The 26,751-nt window shown below is 45.5% G+C and overlaps 1 protein-coding gene and 1 long non-coding RNA gene across 3 annotated transcripts in view; both read right to left on the bottom strand.

Annotated features, from left to right (window-relative positions):
- Positions 1-26,751, bottom strand: part of LOC128088029 (uncharacterized) — a 140,606-nt gene that overhangs the window by 18,269 nt on the left and 95,586 nt on the right. The gene's annotated exons all lie outside the window — the stretch shown is intronic.
- The window catches only part of KCND3 (potassium voltage-gated channel subfamily D member 3), a 93,571-nt gene continuing 69,715 nt past the window's right edge, over positions 2,896-26,751 (bottom strand). The window contains exons 3-8 of one of the 2 annotated variants that reach the window (XM_052698095.1): positions 26,183-26,345; positions 15,411-15,512; positions 9,796-9,888; positions 7,210-7,266; positions 6,037-6,284; positions 2,896-3,836 (exon numbers count right to left, since the gene is read on the bottom strand). In XM_052698095.1, the coding sequence (XP_052554055.1) occupies positions 3,632-3,836; positions 6,037-6,284; positions 7,210-7,266; positions 9,796-9,888; positions 15,411-15,512; positions 26,183-26,345 (868 nt within the window). In that variant the 3' untranslated portion in view covers positions 2,896-3,631. The remainder of the gene's footprint in view (positions 3,837-6,036; positions 6,285-7,209; positions 7,267-9,795; positions 9,889-15,410; positions 15,513-26,182; positions 26,346-26,751) is intronic. The other variant, XM_052698096.1, reaches the window with a different exon arrangement.

The raw sequence follows: 26,751 nt of genomic DNA, 5'->3' as shown, positions 1-26,751 counted from the left end.
TTTGCTGAGCAACTGATCAGGCTGTGTTGTACCTTTCAGAAAGGTATCAGGGCTGGAACCTATCTGTGTTTCTGGATACATCTCCTGGAGGCAGCCCACAGCTGAAGACCCCCCCTTTCCATAAGCATCAGGAATGATAAGGATTGCAGGGGTATGTGCTTCTTTTTTTGGTATCCATAGCAGTGTATGCGTTTGGCCCTGGGCGTGCATGGTAGTGGGGAGAGCGATGCACGTAAGGCAGGGCAATAATGGGAACCACTGGAGAGAATGGCCCGAGTCCTGCTAAAGTTCTGGTCTAGGAATGCACAGGATTGACTTGGCTTTGTCACAGCAATGCTTTATATGTTGCTATTTAAAGCCTACGAAGAGCCCTGCAGTTCAGTGAAGCTAATTGCTTCCTTTCACTGTAGGAAGAAGTAGCTGTTGTACAGTTCCCCTGCTCTCGTGTGCAAATGCCTCTTCCCTGCGTTTCATTTGAGGGATGTTATGCCATGCCCTACCAACCACTGATATGCTGGCGATAGATTCATGTCTTTGCTGTTTCAATTAATGCACAGTGCTCCCATAATGAGGATATTGCTGCGCTGGGCAATCCGGGGAGGTTTTGTACAAGCATGTTTTTAAGTGCTTTTGGAAGCATTACTCATTCTACTTCAAATCAGTCTATAAAGGGAGCTAATGTCTCAATTTAAAAATATTTTTAGTCCTATTCCTCTAGGCTCAGACTTCATTCTGTCTGTCTTTGTCTTCTGAAAGTCTGTGCTGAATACTGTCTGTGTTGGGCAGCACGTGCTGAGTTAATGGTAGAAGAGGCAAGACAAATCTTTTTGAGCAAGGATGGTGCTGCCTTCAACTGGGACCTAGCAGCCAGCCAGAAACCCAAGGGCTGGCTTTCCTCCTTCTGATTTTGCCTCTTAAAAATGTTGGGTTTTTTTTGGAAAGCATTTGATTGATAACCATGAAATCCACCAATTGTGCTTTAGGCAGGGGTTGCTGTGATTGCTATTTACAGATCAAGAAATGGGTGAACAGAGTGTCCCATTTACCACCCCGTGGTAAACCAAGAAAAAGAAAGGCAGCACTGAGAATCCTTGCTGAGTTCCTGTCTCTTTGCAATTGTTTACTCCTGTGCATTGGAAGGAACACTGTGCCCTGTCAGCATGGGGGCATTGAGTGCTCATTCTGTGCCAGTGTAAATGAGATTGGAAAGTGGTGGAGAGCGAGGCCTCTGATCTACAAGGCTGAGGGTGTTCAGATGGGGAGCAGATATGATGACAAATAATGAAATTCGATAAAGCAAAGGAAGATTAAATTAAAACATCAAGAAAAATTCAATAACGGTAAGATTAACTGCAGTATAACCTCCTACAGGAAGCAGCGAAGGCAGAGCACTTTAATCATTTAAAACAGGACTAAAGGTAGTTTTGGGTAACATATTACAGCACTGGGGTCAATGGCTATAAGCTGATGCAGCTACTGAAGGCTTTGCCACAGCCCTAATATTCCTAGAATGTTGTAGGTTCCTAAGGAGGGTATTGAGTTAATGCACGAGCCCTCTACTCCATAGACTAGCAGGTTAGGAGTGCTAACAAAGCAGATTGCTAGCTTGTCTGTTTAAGTCAGCATGTAGGTCTATTTATCTATACATGTATGTGTCTGCACTTATTTATACGTGTATGTGTGTATATGTGTATATAAATATTACGTCAGGATAGATTATGAGAGATGTTAAAAACCAAAAAAGGCATCCCTTTGCTGAAACAGCCTCAAAGGTGCTCGGAGCAGTGAGCTCTGTAGTGCTGGTAAAATCACCGCTCAGAAACAAGATAGTTGAAATCTATTCTATTGCAGGCTGCTGGGGACTGGGTCGGTTGCCATCTGTGGGTGTGTGGATAGGGCCTTGAAGGACGTTTGTGCATAACAATAATTAGCCAGGCAGTGGACGACAGGTGGGAGGGAATCGGGGGGTGCTTCATGCTTTGTGTGGAAAAGGGACTTGGGAAAGGCAGAATGGAAGAAAAGAACTGTTGTTATTCTTAGAGGGGAAAATGAGTTGTGATTTGGGACCGTGTATTTCCTGATAACAAAACATTCCTAGAAAGAGCTTAGAAAGAGGGGCTAGGACTGACTGCGCCTTAGCTAACTGTATTAGCTTCCTATTAGGGGGCAGTACCACACCGTGTTACAGGGTTTGGTTGCCTAGAAGTACATGAATTTTCTCAAACCAACTGTAGAATTGCAAAAAGAAAATGCTGTCTGTAACGCTTCTTATCAAATACTTTTTCAAAATCCAGTGCTGCTCCCGCTCCTGTGCTGGGAATGGGTAACTAAAATTGCTAACCTAGTCTACCCCCAAAATCAGTGCAACCCAGAAGTCATTGATGAGACAACTGGAGCACCTAGACTGTGAAAAAGCCAAATACCTCTCCATCCATGCAAGATATTTGGCTTTGGGGTTAATTATTATCAAGTTTAGATCCAGACGTTATTTGGCTACTATTTACAATGGGTTGTATGTTCAGTGCTAGCAAAGAAATTCAGTATATAGAAAACAGAAATGCATGGGCATACATTACAAGAAACCTCTGTCAGACTTGATGCAGCTGAGTGCAGTGTTTTCCCATTCTTTGCCATTTGTGTGTACAGTATTAAAAAAAAGCCTATCTTTTTTTTTTTCCTTTTTAAAAATACAGAACTGGTAGTCTAGTCACATCTTACAAGTAAGTGATAACAAAAATAGAAAGCAGATACCCATGTGGGACTAAAACTCTACTGCAGCCTGTCCTTGTTGTTGTCGTTGTTTCTTTTCACAAATATGTTTTCACAGACAATAATTAGCAGACAAACACACTGGTTGCAATTGCACTGTATTGACTTAAAAGGCGGATACAAAAGTGTCTAAATAAAGAATGCCATCCAGGGTGAAATAGTTGTGTGTGTGTGTGCACGTATGTGCTGGCACATGCTTGTGTTTTCCTACTGTGCACCCAGTGATGACAACATGCTCTGCCCTTTGAAATGCAGTGTTGCTCTGACGTGGCTCTGCTGCACACTCACACACACACACACACGCACAGGGATGGGAATAGGTTTCTGTGACAGGTGGCTTCTTTGTCTAAATCTTTTCCTATAAAAGAAAAAAAAAAAGTGAAGTTTTGGTTGGCTTAAAGGTTCTGCTCCATGAAGAAAAAAAAAAAATCACAAAATCCATTGTTTTTTCACCTTTTTCAGTCATTTCCTCATGAATAAATATTATCCATTAAAAACCTTTAAAAAGGTGCTGCGATACACAGTGTTATATTTCTATTTTCTTTATTACTCTCTTGTTGCCACGACGGTTCTTTCCCTTCAGCCTCCCCAGGTGCTTTCTGCCCTGTCCCACAGCACAGCGCGCTCTCCACGTGGGTTTTACTGTTAACAAGGCTCTTCCTCCCTCTCCTTATCCTTCCTCAGTCCCACAGCACGTCCTTGAGTCTGAAGAAAGCTGCCTCGTTGGGTCTCCGTCGTCAACCCAATGACCAGCCAGCAGGTTCATCCATCCAGGCACAATTTGCAGCAAGAAAGGAACATGGAGGTGTGGAAGGGAGAGAGGGGCACCGGTCTTTCAGCCGCCTTCCGTGCATGAGACATCTTACAAGGCAGAGACCTTGACTATGTTGCTTGTGGTGGTGGTAGAAATGTTCGTGGAGTGGCCAGGGCTGCTGGGTGGAGGTCTGCTCTCACCTTCTGGTGTGAGCGCCGGCGGCGTGGGGATGCTGATGATGGCTGTGGTTATCTGGGAGGCTTTGCAGTTCGGTCGCAGCCCATCATCTGATTTCATGTTGAGACTGGAACGACTGGAAAACAGATGTAGTGGTTTGGCCCTTTTAAAAAGCAGGCAGTAGAGAGGAGAGGAATGGTGTTTATTCTCAAGCAATGTCTTATTCCTCTGAAAGAAGGGCACCGGAATACTCACAAGAATCCATTTAAATGCTCCCCCAGGTCCCTGCCAGGTGCTGTTCATTTCTACCTACTTTACACTAAGCTTATTTAATACTCCTCATGGTTAGATACAGCTTTTCACAGGGCAGATTGTTTCACGTTTCCATTTCATTCCTTGTATAATTAAGAGGATATCTAAACACACCACACAGTGCACTCCATCTTTTTGGAGCACAGGTAGTACTTTCTGAGAAAGATGTTGCCTTCCTTGCATTCTGAATGCCTCTTTTAAAATTGCTGTCCCTTGATCTTTCCTATTTTTTTTTTTCATCTCTGTGGTAGTTTCAAGGATCTGGCAGCTGGGAGCATTCTTATTAAATCTGCATCAATTGCATCCTATAATTAATTACGGAGTGAAAATGATAGGTTGATTTCTGTGCATCTGCACAGCTACTGGAGTCTGCTATTACCAGCCCAACATGTTCATTTGAAACACAAGGCCTGTCCTTTCAAAATACAAAGCTCCCAGTTGGAAAGCTATTGCTGTTGTTATCTCACCCAGTGAGTCACCAAGAGGATGTTTTTTGATCTCTCAAGCATCCCAAGAACACCACAGAACCCATTCTGCTCCCTGGCTGCCTCCGTCATAAGCAGAGAGTGGCACAGCATTAAGGACTGGGAGGTTCTGTCAGTGGTGAGCACACACCCAGTGCATTGCATTCCACTAAAGATCACCCAGTGAGTTGCATCCCACGTGAAAAACAACTCAGAGGCTTTTTTATTATTTTTCCTGCCTGTTCTTTCACAGTTTGGTAAGCAAGTGAAACAGCAGTGTTGACATTTAAAATATAATCACTGGCATCACATAGCACCCACATGGGATAAGTTCTCATTCCCCTGAATTGCTGTTTCAGGTGCTGGTTTAAATTGCTGTCATTTTTAAACTGCAGCAGCCGAAGACTTGTTCTGTGCTTATTCATTCATAATTCATTCTCTGAAATACCTTTCTTACTTCTACCTGGTGTGAAGTATCTGCTTTTTGCCCTTAAGGCATCTTTGTTTCAACTTCCACATCCCTGTGATATGAGTGGGGAGGAGAAAAATGGTAGGTTCGGAAACAGCCCAGTGCTCAAGAACCCTCATGGGCTGAGGGAATTTAGTAAGTGTAGTGGAGATGCTAATCATGGCCTGAAGCAGTGATGGAGCACCTGGTGGGAAGGCAGGGCCAACCCACAGGGGCTCAGGTGCACACAATGCAATGCACCTGGGTGACCAGAAGGGATGGAGCTGGGATCCACCCCCTTCCCAGACCTCATGTAAGGGTTGGCAGTGGAGGTGAGGGCATCCTGTTGGAGATCTGTGTGTACCTGAGGCTTTCTGAAGGTAAGTAGTTTCTTTCCTTTGTTTCTGTGCTAATGGCTGTTGTATTTGAGCAAGGGACTTTGGTGCTTTGCTGGGCTTTCCATTGTGTTACAGCAAGTCATTTCTTAATTGTGAGAAATATATAGTGAGGGAATGGTTTTTCAGCAGGTTCTGTGTAAAATGATGCTGTTTCAAAGTTTTCTGCCAATCAGAAGTTTCTGCACCTGTGTTACTAATGCCTCTTTAGGTGAAAGCCACGAAGACATTACTGCACAGTTTCTCCTTATTTGTTTCTCGGTTGTGATTCAGACCTGGGTAATGAAAATGAGTGAATTGAGTGTCCCTGGTGGGCTGAGTCAGTGTGTTCAGCTGGTTGTCCTTGCCTGCTCCAGCAGCAGGCTGGCTGGGAGCTGTGCTGCAGGGTGGTCCTCTTACCACTGGTGTCCAGCTCAGAGCTGGCAACTGCTGGCTCCTGCCTGTGCAATTAGAGTATGGTAGACTAAAATTTATCTTCTATGTTTAGTCTGGTCAGAGAAGAGCTCTATAGAGTCTAACTTTCACCTGGTTCCTCCTAGAACAGTTACAGAGAAAAGTTATGAGCCACTTTCCTCGGGCTATCATTAGGGGCAGGAAACCAAAGAAGTTTCTAGCTTACACCCTTCTCCTTGGCTGGGAAATAGCTCTGTACAACTTGCTCAAACATACTTTTGGAGGAGGTTGCAGGCAGTAGCACTGAGAGCCTACAGACCATACCTGGTTGTAAGCGAGGGCTGCTCACTGCACTGGATGTGGATGGTGCTGAGCTCCTGCATGCTGCGCAGGCGGGTGGCTGGCACACTGGAGTTGGGGAGGTGCGTGGTCTTCTTGTTACGGCGAGAACAGCAAGAGGTGGTCAGGCCATGGTGACTTGACAAGGAGGGGCTCCGAGAAGATGGGTAGTTCTGCATTGAGCTCTCCATGCAGTTCTGCTCGAACAGTTGCTCGTCTATGAACTCGTGGTTCTGGCAGGGAAAAGAACAGTGCTGTTACTCTCTGGTAGCAGTTCACAGCTGTGACCCAGCAGCACCTTTTGCTAGGTCGGTGGGATGTGTCAGACCCTTGTCTTTGTGAGATGCTCTCTGCCTGTGCCTGAAACTATTTGCACTAGGCAGATCTGAAAGTGAATAACTCTGCTCACTGCAGCCGAGAGAAGATTTTGCTGTCCTGCATCAGTAGGGGATTAAGAGAAACTGCTCCAGTGACAGAAGCATGATAGTCTGTCAGTGCTGCCTCACTTACGCAGCCTGAGCTGGTTAACATGTTGTCTGATTTTCCTGTTATTTTTGTGTCTGGATTCTGGAAGTGGTGATGTGCAGTGTTGTGTGATTGTTAAACCCCAGAGGAGAGGAGGTTCAGGATCCTTTTTTTTTCTTTTCTTGTGCATGGGGACTGGATCACATTGGGTTGGGAGGGCCATCTTACCTACATCTTATTTACAAGATGCGGCTTGTATTGATGCAAAGCATACCTGCAGTTCGTTAGGAGCTGCTATTAACTGAGTGGAAATGAGCATGGCAGCTGAGAGCAGGAAGCGTGTAGAGGAGGGAAGGGAATTCATAAAGCTGCATCTGTAAGGAGTTTTTGTGCTAGGGGACAATACAGCCTGCAAGAAAGAACTCTCACGCACATACATGAACACTCAGGTTGTTCTAGTGTACATACTTTATCCAGCCCCTGTCAGCATCGGGAAAGATGGGAAACAACAGCAACCATGGTGAAAGCAGCCACCCGTTTTCACTGGAGCAACTAACAACTCTCAAAGGAAACGAGCACTGGGAAGCAGGAAGAGCCACAAAAGACAAGACCAGGAACGAGAAAGGAAGCCAACGCTCTCGAGACGCATCACACAGATCATAGAGAAAACAAATTGAATTAAAAAGGAAATACCTTGATGGTGGAAGTTCGTACAGATAACAGGGGATCATCCACAAGATAGGACAATCCCTACGGGACAACATGCCAACAAAAGATAAAAACACATTTGATTGTCCATTCCAGCATTCAGAAATTTAGTGTCAGCACTGCAAATGTTGTCTCAGCGTTCCAGCCGGCTTGTTCAAGTTTGAATGGGCAACTAGACCTTCTCTTTGCCAGACCTTGCTTGAATCAGACCCCTTTGTTCCTTCCTTCTCATGTTTCTGATAACAAATTTCTTATTTTGATGTTTAAAGGAGAACAAAGTTTCAGCTTCTGGTTCTCAGGTAACCAATTGGAATTGCATTGCCATTGGGATCTCCAATGGATTTGGGTTTTGGTTGTGCTCTGTGGAAACACAGATGAAAGGTTTGGGTTGAAAGATTGCATTCATTGCATTCAGCATTTGGAGAAAATATGGCCTGGGAATATCCATATTCCATCCAGGGATCAGAAGGAAAGGAAAAATTCCTTGAGCAAACTCCATCTGTTGTACTAATATGACAAAGTAGCCTTTATGAAGGCAGCTGCAAGTAATTTAGAGTCACTTTGTCATCATATACACCGGATTTGAGCCATGCAGTTCTAAGACTGTATGCTCACGAGACTGGAGATGCCACGACAGTAAATAATGTACCTGTGGGCTCTTTCTGCCCACTCTGGGGAGAGGTGAATTGCCCATTGAAACAAGTTTGCAACCATTCCTCATTCCATTCCTGCGACTTCGTCACAAAATGACTCTTCAGTGTTTAAAAATTCTTTTCCTACAGTTTAATGTTTCAGGGGGAGAAGCGTGGCGTGGTTTCTCATCAGGCTGTGTGAATTCTAGAATTTCAGAAGCTGATTTGCAGCGTTTGGATTGGGAACTTTAGAATCCAAACCTGCCGTGGGATTTCTTATCGCCACTCTTTGCAGAAAATAATAATTAAAAAGAAGAGCAATGTCTGAAACATTTTGGACCACTGAGACTCGCTGTCTGAGCAGGGCTGTGTGCTGGAGGCTTTGTTACTATGGCAGACTGACACATCCACAAATGAGGATGTGCTTTGGCTGCGTTACTTCTAGCAGCCTAGCTGGCTTGTTAGCAGCAGAGTGACTCATGCAGCTCTGTGAGATGTCCTCCACCCCACGCAGAGGTCAGAATGTCTGCAAGGCTTTGCAAGGTCGGTGCCTCACAAGGGCAGAGCCTGGGGCAGGGATGGCTGCCAGCTCCTGTTTGCCTCAGGCGGTTGGTTAAAGCTCTCAAATGGAGGTGTTCATGTGAAATATGGGTCACAGCAGCAGAGCCTTTAAGCACGAAGCTCTAAACTGAAGAGTCAGATTGTGAAATATCTGCTTGTTCTATAGAACATCCAGAATTGCTAGAAACAGAGGCAAGATGAGTCTTATCAAATGAATCCAACAGTCACTGATACAGGAAGAATCAGTTCTCAGTCCTTAGAATGGTGACCTTCAGAGCTCGGTGTGATAACCCAGCAGGTCACTGCAATTAACCAGACATCTTCCAGTGTATCGCTGAAGCCTAAGTGATATTCCAGCATAAGCCAAACTATGGAAGTGGAGGTGATTTCTCTAAAAGAAAGCTCTTGCAAGTCAGAAATCAAAAGTACGTTTGATGATGGATGCAGATAGAAAAAGTCATGAATATTTCAAATGTTGACCCCTTTTCATTCTTTCTAGAATGAATCGCGGTGTATATTATGTGTGCCTTTACTGCATAACCTTTTATATAAACCTGGAAGTAAAACACATGTACCAGATAAACATCTGAAATGTTCCAAGAGACTTCTGCATACAGAATAACCTCGTGAGAAACGAAGTTCTCTCTCTGGCGGCACATTGCATGGCACAAACAGAAAATCATTGTCAGAGAAGCTGCTTGACTGGCTTTGAGATAAATCAGCTTCTCCTGTAACCAGAACTTGTAGTGAGAAAAAACACTTGCAACCTTTAAACCCTTCTGCTCTGCTCCATATAAAGGGCTAAAGGTTATTTTTTCCAACTCGGTCTTCTGTTGGCACTGAAGACCACATGTAGCTTGCTTTCAGCGACAGCAGCTTCCTCCAATTAAGACAGCAGAACTGTCCAGAGTTACTAATTAGCACAAGCAACAAATATATATGATGTGTGACCGACAGCACGAGACAAACACAGTATTTTTCTTTTTAGAAAGCACTGAAAAAATGAAACTTAGTGTGCACCTCGTTTGCAGGATCTTCCTAACTAATTGCTGCAAGGTGATTTGCATTCAGGTGAACTGAGCGACCTGCTATTAACTTTGTACTGGTGTGGGTGCCTGGGGAGTAGCAGACATCATGTCCTTCTCCCTGTGTACAGTGATTTATTAACTTAAAGATAATGAAATCTAAATGCATTTAATCCATGGCAGAGTGTTCTTGGGAACCTGAGCATCAATCTGCTCTGGCACGGTTTGTAGGTCCATATTTTATGTCTTATGGAGGGCCAGTTCAGAACGTATTGCGTGCACATCTTTTCTGCATGGAGCCTGGGCCGGGCACGAGGGCTGTACGATGTAGAAAGGGTTGTGTTGCTACTTACAGTTGTTTTTTCCAGGCAGTGCAGCAGGTGGTGATGTTGGCTTTCAATTAAGGAGGTGCCTTTAGTCGTATGCTGTTCATCTTCAGTGGATCCCTAAAGAGCCAGAAAAAGAGGAGGGAACAAAAAACCCAAACCAGGTGTAAAATCACAAAAAGAACCACCAGCATCAGCTTTCATGGGGATAAAGATAACAATTTCCATGTTGGCTTCTCTTGGGTTTTTCTCATGAATCCCATGAAATTGTCTCTTTATTTCCTTCTTTTTCCCCCCTTAGTGATCTGGCTTGTAAGCTCAGGTGAGCAAACGAGCTTTGATTCCAAACCAGTGTGTTTCTAGTCATTCTGTAGCTGCAGAGGAAGCCTAGGAAGTGCTGCAGGTAGGTGATGTGGAGGCTCTGGAAACAGAAGCTAAAGAGAAAAAGAAGCAATGCTTTGGTGTGTTGGGGGAAGCTGGTAGCAGGTCCTGAGGGCTCAGCTTTGGCATCAGGGCTGTGTGCTTGCAGGAATTTGGGGTAGGGACAGCTCAGCTGTGGTGTTAGCAGTGCTTAGGATAAGCTGTGGATCTCAGACCCGTCTCTGTTAATCTCCTTGATCTGCTAGGAAGATCTGAAATAGGTGTGGATGAGAGGTTGAGAGCTGGAGTCCAGTATGCAGGTAATGCTGAGAATCACTCGTCAGAGCAGCAGTAGATGGGCAAACTGAGCTGGGTGTGGGGGGAGAAGCAGCTCTCTGTGCTTCTGATCCACAGTCAGATGCTTGTGTTCAAAGTGCAGCATCTGTCACTTCCACTGTGATCAGATACACCTCAGAAGTGGAAGCAAGAGATGGGTTGTTTAGAGAGTGTCTGTGATGCTGAAGAGCCAGGATAATTTTTCTCACTGCCTCTGTTCTGCAGTGGCAGATTTAAGATCTGGGTTCTTAAAGATATTCTCTTACCGCCACCATTTAAACTCCCCAGTGTTAAAATTCACTGTGGCTTCGTGACACATCAATCTGAGCAGGTCTTTGATGAGTAGCATTTTCAAAGACAATTAAATGCATGAAAATGGCAATTAGATGCTGTGAAATGTTTCCCTGTGCTCCCTAAATAAGAGTTGCCTGGTGTCTCCTGCAGCGCCTGAATCTGAAAGTCAAAAACGGGTGCAAGTCTCTGCTTAGACAAAAACAGCAGCATTCTACTGCTGGGAGAGAAAGCAGGTGGGATGGGAGATGCAGCAGAGCATCTTAGCAGGAGTGCCAAGCCTTGTCTGTTGCTCTCAGGGGGGTCAAATTCAGCTGTGCTGAAGGCATTGCTTTTAACTACACCCATGTGTCCCACTGATCCACCACAAACACATGTTCTGGATGCTGTTTCCTGGATGGTTCTGTGATCCTTAAGTGAAGGAAAAATCCCGTCTCTGACAGATGCCAAAACAGAGCTGAATTGGTACATTTACAAAGTGACTTGCTGTGCACGGAATTAATAGGTTCCTATAGGAATGCTTCTTTAGCAGGTTATGGATTTTTTTGTTGCTGTTGTTTTTTGGAAGGTTGAGCATTCCCATAAGCAATTTTAGGAGTAGGCTAAGCAAAAAAAAAATCAGTTGATTTTTTTCTTATTAACAATTCTCTGGTGAACTAATAAATCAAGCAGCTCCTGTTCCTACCCTGCTGAGATTACTGACTCTGCTAAGTCTGTGTTGGAATATCTCCCAAAGAGGTCCTTGTAAGCCCTAAAGCAAATATGAGGCTGCACTAAAACACTGGAAAATGAGAGTGGAAAAGCACATATTGCAAAAGCATCTTTGTCTCAAGCAGATCCTCATATAAAGCTTTCCGATCCCTGACAGAAGGAAGCCAAATGTCAGATTTTTGGTGGCAAAGTTCAGCCTCTTCCTTTGTCTTCCATTGCAAGAACACAGATGGAAATGGGTCAAGGGATGGCAGCGACTAAGGATAAAGTGTAGTATCACTGAGTATGATTCTTCCTTATCTTTTTTTCTCCTTTCTTCAGCCAAAGCAGTGCTTTCAGAAACAGAAACCATTAAGGGCAACCTGTTGTCCGCAAGAATTATCGCCCCTTGAACAGCGATGCCAAGTGCTGCAGAAACAGTTGACATTTTGATACTACAGTGAGGTAGTATAGGTGGAACCTATAGAGATTGCATTTACTTGTACCCACACTTCTGCAGGTAGACAAAATCTGTGTCTTCACTAGAAAAGTCTTCTGTAATGAGAAGGGGGGTGGCTTGCTGTTTGAGCTGGGTGCTAAAGTTACAAGAGTTTGATGCCAGCTCCTATTCAGTTTGTTCTTGGGAGGCATTCATGAGCTGTTGGTTGCCTCGAGGGAAACTGAAACACACTGTAGCATTGGTTCTGATATGGAAGATACTTCTATTTTACTGTCTGCTTAGTGCTTCAGCACACAGAATTGGACTCTGGTGTACTGAGATGGGCTGGTTTGGTGCTTAGGCTGTCCGTGCTGTGGGAGTGACCATAATGCTTATCTATGGCTTAGGAGATTCTGCTTGTGGAAAGGAACAAGACCCCGCAACTTAGTGTTCCTAGGATATACACAGCCTAGCTCTTTAGCTAAAAGGGAATTTCAGCTAGCTGTACAAGGAGATTAACGCTAAGAGGATATGTAGGCTGCTGCCATGGGAAGCTCACCGTCCTTCGAGTGCTTCTGACATAAAGCCCACTAAAAAGCTCTCTAAATGAGAAGAAAAAGCTCTGAGTACTCTGTGTCTAGATGGCAAATGCAAAATGCTACAAATCCATGTTTCTGAAGCAAGAGTCTGTGTTCTTGTTAGCAGAACTTCCTCCTGCTGCTGTCCTTGGATCAATCCCTGCCTTCATGTGTTCGTTGCTCTGATGGAAGGCCACAGGCTGAAGACATGCTGTTCCCTCGAAAGATGGTGTCAGTGTGTTCATTCTGTGCTAATGAAAGGAAATTGTGGTACGTGTTCTGGAGTCCTGAACAGCCTTTCTTTCCCCAGTTTATTACTTAGACTGCAGAGTCACAGCCAGGATACGTTTCAGGGCAAGGCAGGTGTTTGTTTTTTCTGTAGGTCAAACCCTCGAGGTGTCAGACTGCAGGGTGATTGTGTAAAGAAATTATACCTAGATTGTGGTATTCTGTGATTGCTAATGAAGGAAGGGCTACCATCCAGTCGTGACCATAGAATAACTGCAGTTGGAATCACTGCTGGGTAACAGAGCAGCCTTATGGCAGTCTGGCCATGAAAGGCCATCACAGCTAGCACAAGTCCTGGGCATGGGATCAAAATGGGATGTGTACCTGATCAGCAAAGCAGTTGGATGCTAATTTGGCTGAGGGTTATGCACAGAATATAGGTAACATTTTGGCTTCTCATGCAGCAATTACAGAAGTCACGTTCCTTCATGTTTTTACAGCTTAAAAATGTGGCTGGCTGGGTTACGCTGTAATTCACTTTTTGTTCTCTCTTAAGAATAGTTTGTTCTCTTGGCATAAAATGGAAGGATATCAAACTTGCCTTGTGGAGCTGAAGTGAGAATCAAGATCCTTTACAGCTAAGAATCTTCTGTGGTGGAAATGATGCTGCTGTCTCTGGGTGGAGAACATGACTTGGGTTGTGCTCTGGGTGTGAGCATGGCCCTCACGCTTGTTTCCTGGTGGTAATGCAGATGCCAGGCATGGCTTTGGCAGGTTTCTTGTTCTAGTAAATTATTTCTTGTAAGTCACAGGCAGATGGCAATTCTTCCTTCCTCTTAGCCCTTGCTTTTGGCTATTTCAACAGGAAGTTCCTTAGGGTGGCAATATTGTCTTACATTATTATTATTAATAATACAAATAATAGCAATTTGCACCATCAGTGCTTTTCAAAGTGGAAATCGTGGCTCTTACTGGACTGTGGGGGAGTTGTGGTGGCATTTAGAGCTGTGTGCCCTTCAGAAAGCAAGCTGCACCCAGGAAAGCTTGCAAAGTGCTCTAGGTGCTTCTAGATATCTAACATTTTTAATGGGCGAAATAAATCCTCCAGAGCCCCTTCAGAAATGTTTTTGTCATCCTCCCTGTGTGTACGATAGTTTTGTAGGGGGAAAACAAATAAAATAAAAATTGACCCCTTTTTCCAGTTATTTTTGGACAAGTGCCAGGAAATGAAGCCATCCAGCCAAATATTTCTTGTAACCTTGTGCGCTTTGGATTTAAGCACTGGTGTGTCAGCTGCTCTTCTGCAAGTGGTCTTGGCAGGGATTTTTGGTTAGTGAGAGATGGGAGGAGATTCATGTTGGGATAACAGTCTGGAAGATCAACTGAAAACTGAGTGTCCACGCTCATCTCTTCTGGCACTTTTAAAAAGCAGGAATGTAAAGCACTAAACCAAGTTTTAAACTTGCTTTGGTAGTAAATTTGCTTCAGTAGTCAATTTATTTTGGTGTGTTCCTGGGGAATGAAATAGGTGTCTGAGCTGTCCTGCTCCTGAGCCTTTCTTGTATGGGGAATAAAGCTGTGGCCTATGGCTGACCTGTCTTTCTGGTCTCAATATATTCTTAATGTAGTAACTTTCCTTGAGAGCAGCATATGGTTGCAGCTCTGCAGATCTGTCAGTGTTGAGCAGGAGATGGTGGATGTGCAGTCAGGACGTGTTTTGGAGGAGAGAACAAAGTGATCCAGGCATCCTGCCTTTCAAATGTGTGCTTGGAGTAAAGTGCTTTTGTAGGGTCTGCTTAAAAGCAATTCTGGTTGCAAAGGACCCAACTCCATTACCCACATGTGCACAGAGTAGCATCCCATGTGATGCATGGTTTGCTTCTGTGTGCCACTGAGACTGCATAGGAGTGGGCTCGGGTCCTAACGAGCTGTTTGTAACACCAGGAGCTGAAAGGGGTTTTCAGCTTTGGTTTTACAGATGCCAACACCCTGGCAAGGATGCATGCCAGGGAAAGCAGGAGGTGTTTGAAGGATTAAGCCCCGAGTAAGGATGCATGAAGGAGTTCAGGGGGCCTCAATTAGACATTCTTCATCTTGCTCTTTGCTCCCTGCATGGAAGAAAGGCTGATTTATTTGAAATGGAATCCATGAAATGTACTAAAACTGGCTCTGGTGTTGATCAGGCTTAATGTAATAACCTCCCCTCCTTTTCACTGATTCTGCTGAGCAATCTGACGCACTTAGATTTTTCCTCCTGAATAGCTAATATTAGCCTCCAGATGCCTTTCTATTAAAAATAAACCTACCACCAATCTGCCTGAAACAGGAGCTAGGGAATGCTTTCCTGTCCTGTACAATCAACTCTTGGAAAGGGGAGATAACAGCAGGACAAGGGGAAACGGTTTTAAATTGAAGGAGGGAAGATTGAGGTTGGATGTCAGGGGGAAATTCTGTGCTATGAGAGTGGTGAGGTGCTGGAACAGCTGCCCAGAGAGGCTGTGATGCCCCGTGCATCCCTGGAGGTGTTCAAGGCCAGGTTGGATGGGGCCCTGGGCAGCCTGGGCTGGTATGAAATGTGGAAGTTGGTGGCCCTGCGTGTGGCAGGGGGTTGGAGCTTTGTGATCTTTGAGCTCCCTTCCAACCCTGGCCGTTCTGTGATTTGGGTGGTAATGGGGAGAGAAGGGAGCCTGGAGGAGCAGGGATGGGGTTCTTGCACTCACCGTCAGCTCGAGGGCTTCGTTCAGCAGGCCGTTGCGTTTGCTGTGCAGGTAGGCATTGGAGCTGCCTGTCTTGGCCACGCGGATCCTCGCGAGCCGAGCTTTCTGCAGGAGGCACAAACAAGCTTCAGTTACATTGGCACAGCTGTGCTGGCTGTATCTGGACAAAGGACGTCTCAGGATCTCTCTCTGTACTTGAAAAGTCCTGGGGGTGAGAAGCGGGGGCTCAAAGGATGAGGCTGTGGCTGAGAACAGCTGGTGCAGATCTGCCTGCCTGAGTACAAATAGCTGAAGTGCACGATCTGCCAGTGCAAACGGCCTTTCCAGAGATAAGAGAAAGGTTAAGAGAGAGGTTCCTGCAGATATGTTTGTTCTTTCAAAAGTTATTAGTCATTTCTGTGGGGGGTAACATGCACAGCAACTTATTAAGAGGCTTGTCTTGAGCTGAGTGTTTTTTGGTAACTTGCTCCACCTGAATAGCATGGGTTGTTGGCTTAATGCTGGGAAATACTATCAAAACATCTGCATTTCTTGTCCTGCAGCACAGAAGGGCACTTTATTTGTTCCTTTTGTCCTCTACACCAGCACTGTTAGTTCATTAACTTTGCTAGCTGTTAATACAGGACTTGGGACAAAAACATGCATCTCTTTGCAAACTGACGGAAGTCATTTTGCATCAACGCTCTTCTCACTTTCATTTATCCCTGACCTCCAGAGGGCCAAGTTAAATGATAAAACAGTCCAGAACAAAGCAAGAAAGAAAAGCTGATAAGGCCCTCTTCCCTTTTGATCCCTCAGGTTTTCAGCTTCCCAGTTAATCTTTTCAAATGCTGTCTCCTTCCTTGTCAAGTGCTGATTTGCCTTTTTCTTTTCTACTGTTAATTTATGACTCAAACACCATTAAAAGTAAATACATGAAATAGCTGTGGCTATTAAAAATAATTACATTGTGCTGTATTTTAAAATGCTGCATAATCTTTTAAATAACATGGAACTCGTGATTTTTTCCCTTCTAATTAGAGGTGCTAATGGGTATGTGCTTTACAAAGAGTAAAGCCAAGAGGCAAATATCTGCCGTGGGTCCAGAGAGTGTAATAATTCCATGAGCTCTATTACTGTACGTGCATGAATGACTCTGGCTGAGTATTTGGAAGATCTGTTGAACCTGAAGAGCACCTGCTTCAGCAGGCAGCTTCTCAGGAGACAACGTGTGCAGGATGTGGGTTGGCAGCCTTAATTGGGAGGCACAGGTTACGACAAGCTTGAAAAATAGGCATGGTTTTTGACACCCCAAAATGGGGACGGCCAAAATTGAATTTCTTTTCTATATATCACCTAGATTTCATTGATTCCCATCTTAATGTTAACTCTCCGAGTATGCGAGAGCGAAATGTCTGAAAGTTGCTCTGTACTGAAGATGCAACAAGAGCGGGAGATTGGTTCTCCTGTTTTTCTGAGGTCTTTGCTCTTTCTCTGGGACCTGGACAGAGGCTGACCTCTGCGTGCAAATGTGCAGGGACCGCAGGCAGGCATTGCCTGAGCCTCGAGCTGAGCAGTTTGCATTCCTTAAGTTGGCTCATTCCAGACTTAAACCTCTGTCTCCAGAAGAGCTTTCTGATTCAGATGCCCAAGTACCAGATGGAGAGATGTGAGAAGTCTGTCTGTTTCCAGAAGGCTTCCTTTCCATTTCCTTTCTGGGCTTGACAGAACATCAGCTCCTTTTGCTGCAGGAAGTACGAGTTCACAGCTTAGGCACCTCACACACAGTGGGAATGGTTTCATCGTCGCCTTCGGTTGCTATCATCATCAGTTCAGTCAATTGTTAAAGTGGATTCAGTCTTAGGCTCTTGTAATGAACATTATTCCCTTTGCCTCCAGGCTAGCAGGAGATCAAATATTAATAGCTGTGCTCCACATGGACTGGAGACGGTTCGTTTCTGAGGTCTGTTCTCTTTTCTTCTTTGAAATAGGGCCACTAGCTATCTTAATAATTAAACCCCATAGCTTTTGTAGTTTAGAACAGACGCTGTTATTTTAAAAAATGTCAGTGGGGCAGGGCAGGAATTAATCCTATTTTCCTCACACAGAAGGCTGTCTAGGAGAGTGGCATCACCTAACCGTGCCTGCATCGTGATTAAATTTGGTAGATATCTTGATTAAGTCAGCTAGAGAAGTTAATTAAAATTGGTGCCTAAAATTGGTTTGGCCCTCCAGACAGTTTCCCCATTTGGACTAGAATCAGTACGGAAGCCATACTTCAAACCTGTTTGTGTAAGTGTGTTACCTGGAAAGCGTGCCGACCCAGCAGTGCAAGCTCTCTGTGATGTTCAGGTTCACCTTCACCTTGGTGCAAGGCGCAGGATTCTGACTGCAGCTGAGAGTAAAGGTGTGCCCTGGCAAATAGGTGAGGAGCAAATGACAGAAGCTGAAGCCTTGCACTTAGGGCACCCCACGCAAGCTTTGCTGAGCAGTGTTTTATAGGGAACTCTTCACTTTGCTCTGTCCCACATTTAACCTAGAGCATTAGGCTGGTGGACTTCTCTAAACGGTGCCAGGTTGTAACACCTGAGGGTGCAGTTTCGTTACCTCAGCTCTTTGCTCAGCACTTCTGCTCTGCAGGGCGTAAGTGCTGGACTTTGGGTTTTCTGACAGTCTGCTGCAAGTGTCTTTGGTGGGGATGGCTGCCTTCTGCATCTCACCCACAGATGTGGCAGACTAAAGGTCGTCAGGGCCAGGCCTGAGCTCACTGTTACTGAATATAACCCTTGCACCAAGAGTCTAAAAATGGAAAAGAAAGCGGCTCACTGTGTCTGCATGTGAAGTGGGAAGAGGAGTTGCTAGGAAACAGCAGGATCTCAAAATGCATATGACCTAATCTGGAAGATAATTTCTAGGATGAAAATAATAATACTAATGACAGCCACTTGCAGGTTCGAGTGATTAATTTGGTTGTCCTGGTGCACGTGTGTTCTTCAGAGCCGGATGGAAGGCAGGTCTCCGTAACTTCTGTCTCTTTGCTGCTTTGTAAGGAAGGAGATTTGGGATAAGCAGCTGTGAAGCCCTGTGCATGCGAGGGAGGGGGCTGGCAGCATCCTGGGTACTGCACTTCCCAAAGGGACTAATGAAGGAGAGAAAGAATAGCGTGCCTTCATCTTCTGATACGTTGGAGCAGGAAAGAAGCAGGAGTTGCAGGCTAGGAGAAATGCTTACCAGATGGCAGGCCCAGGAAACAGCTAATTATTATTTATTAATGATTTTCATCTAGTACTTATGGAGACGATGTTCACTCTTGATTTATGTGGTATTATAAGCTATTAAGTTACAACCTATGACATAATTTCACGTTTGCCAGACATCTTCAGCATTCCAGATCTTCAGTGCCTCTGAGCAAGGCAATGGAGCGCATGTATCAGGCCCTGCTCCCTCCCTGGGCTGCCCCTGCTGTTAGCATCATCCTTATCTCACTTTATCTGCTAAAGCCACGCTCAGCATTCCTGGCAGAAGGTGCCACTGTGCTGGGCAGCTGACAGTGCTTTGTGGTTTTCCTCCTAAGCTATTAGTAGTCTGAGTCTGAGTAGTAGTGCCATTGGTGACAGCTGCAGTCCAGTGGTGCAATGTGTGCCCGCTGCTGGGCTCGAGGGCTGAAATGAAGCTGTTCTCCAAAGTAATCAACAGAATCCTTTTGTTTTTATTTTATTTCTCAGGTCTAATATCACAGCCACGCAGCAAATGCTTCATTTTCTGGCATTTGTCTGCGTGTGTGGCTGCCTTGGGTTTGCACTTCTCGATGGAAAGCACATAGTGAGTTTTGGGATATGGAATGGTTGAAATGGAGTTCCTGCAGACCTAACAGTGGGGCTCAGCGTATGGAATAGCAGGAGGTATTTTCTTGTAGTGATGTTTTCACCTTCCTGAAATGAGCCAAAGGTACCCCAGAAAAGATCTAGTTTTAGCTCAAAATTTGAAAGGAATCCAGCAATGACATCAGTTTGTATCTCTGAACAGGAACTCAGTACTTAGGAAGGGAATGGATTACACCTTCATCTGATGGAGAATAGTTTAGCCCCTCAGGCTGCTGCAGTAGTTTTCCTTTGCCATGTGGAAAACGAAGTTATTCCATTAAAAAACAATTATATATATTTAAATATTGTTATTAAAGCTGTCAGGAAGTTAAATGAATCTACTGCCTGTAGAGTGCTTTCTTCAGTACAGCCAAGTGATGCTCATCCGTCCTACTTAGGGCTCTGGGAAGCTGCTATGCCGACTTCAGCAGAGCTTGGAAGCAGGCTGGGCTGCCAGATTAGGACTCAGGTCATTACATGCATTTGAAGTGTGTGTGAATAACAGCTGCTTAAGAAGCAAATGGCCCATATTATAAGTACCAGTGGTTACTCTGCTAACCCTCATTCCGTCTGGCTGTTGCAATAGGCAGGCACTGGAGTTACTGCAGAATTAAAGTGTTGATTTCTGCAGGTAATCCTTCTGTCACTTCAACTTTTTTTTTATTTAATAAAGGAATTATATGTGTTTGGACTTTGCTTCTCCAAATCTTTGCATTAAAACATTCTGCCACGTGCTCTGTGGGGTTTGTTGAAGAGCTGCGTCTGAAAACTAGACTGTGTAGAACTCCTTATATTCCTATACAATTAGGTAGAACCTCTTACAATCAGACCTTGATCTTATTTTGGACCTCTTCATTACTAACCAGAGATGAAATGTTCCCCTCCCCTACTCTTTGGCTCTCCTTTTAGTCATAACTTACCCTGGGTACCATTAAAGCAACAGAACATCGTGTCAGGAGTTGTTGCTTAATCTTCTCCAGTGCTGAAGGTGATGTTCAACCTGTTTACAGAACGATGCACAGAATATGGAGCTTAATGATCCCAACTTCTGGTTGAGATCTCAACGACTGTCTTAGGTACTCTGGCTGATGAAATGGAACTTTGGAAAGAGCCAAATAATGCAAAACTTGAGTTGGGACACACACCTTGGTTGGGAAGTCCCTGCAGCACTGAGGCTGGTCCCTTCCTGCTGCCAACTTCCTTTTGTATGTTTTCATGACGAACTTAAGCTCTGGTTGAGTGTGAGTGAAGCTTTCACTCCTACAGGGCATCTATTTTAGAACCTCATTCATCTATTTCGAAAATGTCTTCTGATTTCCAGCCTGCACGTATCTACCACCAGGTTTAATTAGTTGCCATTATATTGACGTTTTCTTTCAGCGTAGCCCCATTCCTTTTCTTGTCTCTGCTCTTTATTCACAAACCCATCCCGTGGTCACATCTGGTAAATGAAGGCTTATAGAAGAATGTGTGTCACAGCTCACGTCTTTACACTGACAGCCACAAAACATTGGCTACATGCCTTGATTTGGCAAACATCAAGGGAAAAACCTGCTTCTCGTGCTATATCGGGTGCTGGAGCGCTCTCTGGTTTGTCAGCAGAAAGCTCTGCAGTTGTCATGGTTACTCACTGCTCTGGCCCTTGTTTGTGCATTCCAGCATTGTTGCACGTTCCTATCAGAATGGCTCCTAATTGTCCTGACTCAGTTACCGACCAACGGATGTTGGATGCTTCCTACGTGGACAGAAATGCGCTGGCTGTGGATGCTGGAGCTCCCTGACAATGCCTAGAATTACTCTTTATTATTGTATTTGTTCAGAGTTAATGCTGAGTTCGGTCTAAATGGCTGAGCTTATATGAGGAACAGGTGGCTCAAATTACTGGCAGGCAGTGGGCTGCATAGTAAATAGAAGAGTTCTGCTCTACTGCGACAAAGAGAGACGAGAGAAACTATTTCCAAAGGAGCAATTTGTGTGGTGACTCGAGCTCCTCTTTCTTCCTGCACAATGCTTGCAGGCAGGCCCTGACTTCCCCATAAAGTGTTCTGAAAAGTGCCAGCAGCTCCTGGTGCTCTGCTTGCTGCTGGGAATGACTGGGAGAACTGCTGTGCAGCGGCTCCAAGCTGTGAATGTAAAATCCTGGTTGTGGATAGCATTGCCATGAGATGGTTTTGTTTTATAACCCTGTATGTGCACGTGAACGAATGGCGAGAAGCCACTGAGCCAGGAAGAAAAGTGGATTAATCCCAGTTTTATGCTTAAGGAAACCTGAGTCACAATGAGGGAGGTATGGGAGGGTGATGCTGCAGCATCTGTGTTTGTCAAAACAGTGAGATGGGCTGTGATGGGGAGACACAGAGGGTGGCAGGCTCTTGTTGGTGCCCAGAAAGGGTCTGCCTTGTGCTGGTTGAGAGCTTGATCTGATGCTGAAGATACCTTCTGCTACTGGTTGATTGGATTTTCATGACCTCCAAGCAACAAAGATGTGTTCTGAGTCAGACTTTGCAGACCGCAGCTGCTGGGTGGAGTGGGAGGAGTGGAATACTGAGATTTGGGACTTTTCAAGTTGGCCTGTGAAAGACATCTGGGAGAGTTTGCAGAGGACCTGAGCGACGTGCTGGCAGGCTGCAGGGCTTTCCTGTCCATCTGACAGACCAGGGCGCATAGAAACCTCTGCTGCCATCTCAGCACCTTGTGGTCTTGAGGAAAAATGTTGCTCTTCATTTGCTAATTGCTGGCATGGCACAAATGAGCAATGGCAATGAGCTTTACTTCCATTGCTACCCACTTTATTGCCTGTGGATACATCCATGTCCCTTAATCTAGACATAACCACGCATTGCAGTTGGCACAGGGGTGTTGTTATGTGCGTAGATGGGACTGCATGGATGCTAAACAGCCCTCAGTACACTTGATTCTGCATTACTTAAGTGCAACAGGAAAACAAGTAATTCACAGAGGCAACGGCGAAGATTCTGATCTCCAGAACCCACATCCAAAGCTTGATGACATTTTTGGCTGAACGCTTTTTGTCTCCTTGACAAGGCAATTTCAGATTGCATTTATTCAGACATCTGGGATGAAGCAGGCAACCTCAGCCATTACAAATCCTACCGACTGTGCTACATAATGAACCATCTGGCCAGAGCTGCTGCACAGCCCAACTCCAACAGGTGGGAGTGGGTACCTCCTGCGAGGAGCAGCCCCAGGATGGATGCATCAGGTTCCTGAGCATCGTGGCTGTTACCTGTTTATGGCTGAGATGTGATGTGAAAGGGCCTCAAGGCTTGAAAGCTTCTGGATATCCATGGGTATGATTTAAGCTGGGCGTTGGGCCACTATTGACAACAGGCTTGGTATTTAGATAAATGGGCTTGCTTTGCAGGCTAAACCTATAAGCTCTAGCCTGCTGATTTCAATCGCTGCTTTCAGAGGATGGGGTAGTGGCTGCTAGTTGTCTTATGTAATTTGGCACCCAGGGATTTCAAACTGGCTGAACTGGTGGAAAATTCCTCTTTCATAACACCCTGGAAAGCAAGTGGTGAGGAAGGGCTCCTGGTTGCTTTGTTCCTCCCCCTGAGCTGTAATGGGGGATGCAGCAAACATCGACCCACCCTAGGAAAACTGAAATCTCTCTTCAAAAATCAAAACAAAAACAAAACAGGAAGTCTTTTCTCCCTGTCAGTAACTGTTAAATATCAACAACAACGAACGCATATTCCATGAAGGTTCATTGTGGTTGGGGAGGAAAAAAAAAATAACAACAACAACCCAAACCCATGTTTTTTAAATGTCAGCCAGCTCCAGATTTAACCTTATTGTTTCTCTCCCTCCTGAAGTTCCCAGCCCCATCCCCTGCTGGGACTGAGTCATGCTCTGTCGCTGAGCTCCCAGCTCTGCTCTGCTCAGTGTTTCTGGCCGTTCTGTTCCACGCTCTGAATGAAGCTCGCTAACCCACCTCCAAAATTTAGGGTGTCAGCTGAGAAACAGAACGTTTCAAAGCTGACTCCCATGCTCTGTAGAAAATCAATTATTATAATGGCCCTATTACTGACGGCTGTGTGGGCTGTCTTTCTCATGGGTGAGATGATGACACAAATCTGGGACTGAGCATTCTCTTCGTCACCGCTTTCCCTCTTGGCAGTGCTGTGGCTGCTTCCTGTGCCTCTGGGAGCGACGGCAGCTCTGGAACAGGCTGTTTCCAACGTGCCTCACTCAGCTATCTGCGTCCTTACTCTCCCTTCCTCGTGGCTGAAGCCCCTCTCAGCATCTCCATAGTTACCTCTGCATCCGCCTGCAGTCGCGGCTGCGTGTGCGCAACCATCTCACGAGGAGCTCTGTGCTCTGGAGTAACCTTCCTCCATCTATTTCCTCTTGTCAACTCCCATCTGAGAAGATATGGCTTTTCTCTTGCCCCACGTCCCTTTCTTTGCTGCTATTGGCTGTGTGATGGAACGCTTTAATTCACCCACCAGGCAATGTGTCCTCTCCTCTGCCTCGCCTCATTTGTACGTCCGCTTTTCGACAGCCAAAGTTGCAGCTTTCAGTCCCGTGCTGTAGTTGGATGTGAGAGCTGCTCTGCAGTACACTTTTGCCCAGGTAGCCCTTTTCTTGCCTAAATTGGGGGCTTCAGTTCTTCTCTGGAAATGTATTGCTTATGGGATGAAATTAGAAGGCTTTCTCAAGGCTTCTGCCGTACAGTGCCTGTTCTCATGAGATCAGAGAGTGCCAGGTAATAAACAAAATGAATCTGATGGACTGAGAAATTAGAGTCCTCAAGAGCGTTTTGACTGCAGATCTGAAACCAAGCACTGTAATTCTCATGCTTTGTATTCCCAGAAGAAGGTGGCTTCAGTTTCAGCCCCACGGAATGCCCTGCTGTAGCCAGGCTGATCCCTCTGTGATCATCGGCCATTCCAGTGTCTGGGCTCGGTTTGTGAATCTTTTAAAGAATAAACACGCCTCAGAAAGGGTTTTCCACAGTGCTTTAGCCTTTACCTTGCTTCCTCTCCCTCCGCACAAATGTGAGGAGCATACTTTGTTGTGCAAGAGGCCCCTGCTGGAGCTCTTGTGGTGGCCTGGTTTGATTTTGGTCTTACCCCAATGCAGGTGGAGTCTGCTTAAGGCAGATGACCCTCACTGGACTTCTTACAGTTCCAGAGTCCAGAACATTGCAGCAAACCTTAGGAGAGCCACTTGCCCTTCTAGGATGTTGCTGCACCCAGCTCTCTGGCCATGTTTATTCTTTTTACAGCTATATTTTTGGCAATCTTTCAGCCACGCACTTCTTTACTGTCCCGCTCGGGTGGGAGTAACATTGTCATTTGGGGTTGTTAATTGCACAGTCTCTAGCTTGTTAGCAATAGGCTGTTTGGGTTTTCTTATTGCTGGTAAAAGAGCAGCATGCCCTGCAGCTGCTCCTGGCTGCTCTGCCTTCTCTCTCTGTGGTAGAAAGGCACGAGCAGCCGTCCTCAGACCAGCGCCAGACACGCTGCAAGCTGAGTGCAGCGAGGGAGGCACCAGCACTACCTGAATTACAAAGTCATGCAATTGTCAAGCCTGTTAAGTGTCAAATTCTCCTTTAAAACCAGAGGCTGTGACATTCGGTGAAGAACGGCATCACTTCTATGTCAGGAAGGTCTATTCTTAGCACGGCAGTGAAAAAGGGGGAAAAAAAAGTCTTTGGGGGAAGAAAAAACCAACACAATTTTACTGAAGTGAACCTTGTCAGACATGATCAATTTGTCTCCCATTCAGAGTGACCTGGTCCTTGCTGCCTTCCAGAGAACAAACCTTGATGACACAGCACAATAAATTAAGATTGCCAGATCTCCCCGTAATTAATTTTCTTGCAGTGCAGGTTTGGCAAGGAATAATTTACCTCCGAGCTGACTAAATCACTGCTGGTGGTGGCTTTGTTTCGCTCTCTGCTCTTCCCCCTTTCTTTTCAAGGAACCTTTCTCCTTGGCTGCTGTAACAGCCACCCCCGTCCCCTTGCTCACACCCCAGCCTTCAGTTCTCAGCATCCCCCTCCGACTGGACGCTCTTGTAATGCTTTTGCCTCAATTATTTCTCACTGGACAACTTCATCTGAGTTCATGCCAGCAGCAGAATGATCCGTAGCCTGGGCAGCCTTCAGACTTGCTTGCCACAGCTACGATTCTTGGAATCAGTGCTTTGGAAGAAGTTCAGTTTATAATAATAGCATAATCTAATCCTCAATTAAAAGAGAAAAAGAATTTATTTAGCACGCTGGGAACTTAGGAAAGATGTCTGTGCTACTTCTTCAAAGCTGTCTGTCCTCAACTCTGCTTATAACGAGCTGGGGGATGTATTCAAGGACTGAGAAAGCGCAGTGAGCTGTATCCAGCCGTCCTGGAAAAGCCACGTAAATGTCTTTGTGACTTTAATTAGATGGGGACAGAGTTCTAACTATTACTAAACTTCTATTCCCAAAGAAGAAATTTAATCACTGCAGGTTGATGCTGGAACAAGGCTGTTACCAAAGCAGATTCTGCTCTCGCCTGTGTACGTCCTGACCATCCCCAGAGAGACGGCCGGCCGCCTGCTGCTGGCTTGTTGGCTCTCTTTAGTATTCATGCAGTGAAATTCATGTGAAAATTAGTCACACTTCTGACTTGAGAAAACTTTCTCAGCCCAGAAATTAATCTGATATCAGGGGAATTAGAAATTCAGATGGGGGGAATTATACACTGCTTGTCAATATAGCGGACCTTATAAAAGCCGCAATCCATCATATCTGCATCAGCCTTGGTCTTACGCTTCCTTGCCATCACTTGGAACGTGGTCCAAGGAATAAAGGAAAAAGTGAACCGGGATACAACAGAGCACTGATCTGGAGCTGTTTTTGGAGCTGTTTTGCAATGTCACCCGTGGTTGTGTGCATGCCGTGTGCCCAGCAGAGCTGCTTACCTTCTGCGCCCGGCGCTTGTCAGCACGCTGGTTCTGGTGGTAGATGCGGCTGAAATTGGAGACGATGACAGGAACGGGCAGAGCGATGACCAGCACCCCGCTCAGCGAGCAGATGGAGCCGAAGATCTTCCCAGCAATGGTCTTGGGCACCATGTCGCCGTAGCTGGGGAGAAACACACACAGGGGAGGTTCCCCCTTCAGACCCGTGCAATGGCTCCCAAAGCCTTTTCAGGTCCTGTGAGCAGCACTGTGAGCATCCAGACAGCAAAGCTTAGACAAGCAACAGATCCCATACGTTGTTGACCCTGCAGTGGCCTTGCAAGGTGCTTTGATGATAACTTGAGCTAAACCAATGGAGGGTGCTGCCTGCAGAATGGATGTGAGCTGCTGAGCACAACAGCTCGCAGCCCTGCTCTGTTAGCACCCACCTCCCTGTGTAAATGAGCCCTAACAACTCTGTGTGTCTGCCTGGGACCAGGTTCATATATTTTCATTGCCTGTATCATGCTGTGAATGAGGACTGATTTACACTTCTGTTTCTGAACGCCCCAGTTCCCTTAGAAGGGAAG

Source organism: Tympanuchus pallidicinctus, unplaced genomic scaffold, assembly GCF_026119805.1.
Source record: "Tympanuchus pallidicinctus isolate F22 unplaced genomic scaffold, pur_lepc_1.0 scaffold32, whole genome shotgun sequence".
NCBI lineage: Eukaryota > Metazoa > Chordata > Aves > Galliformes > Phasianidae > Tympanuchus > Tympanuchus pallidicinctus.
The sequence above is the reverse complement of the archived record's forward strand: the minus strand, read 5'-3'. Positions and strand labels throughout refer to the sequence as shown.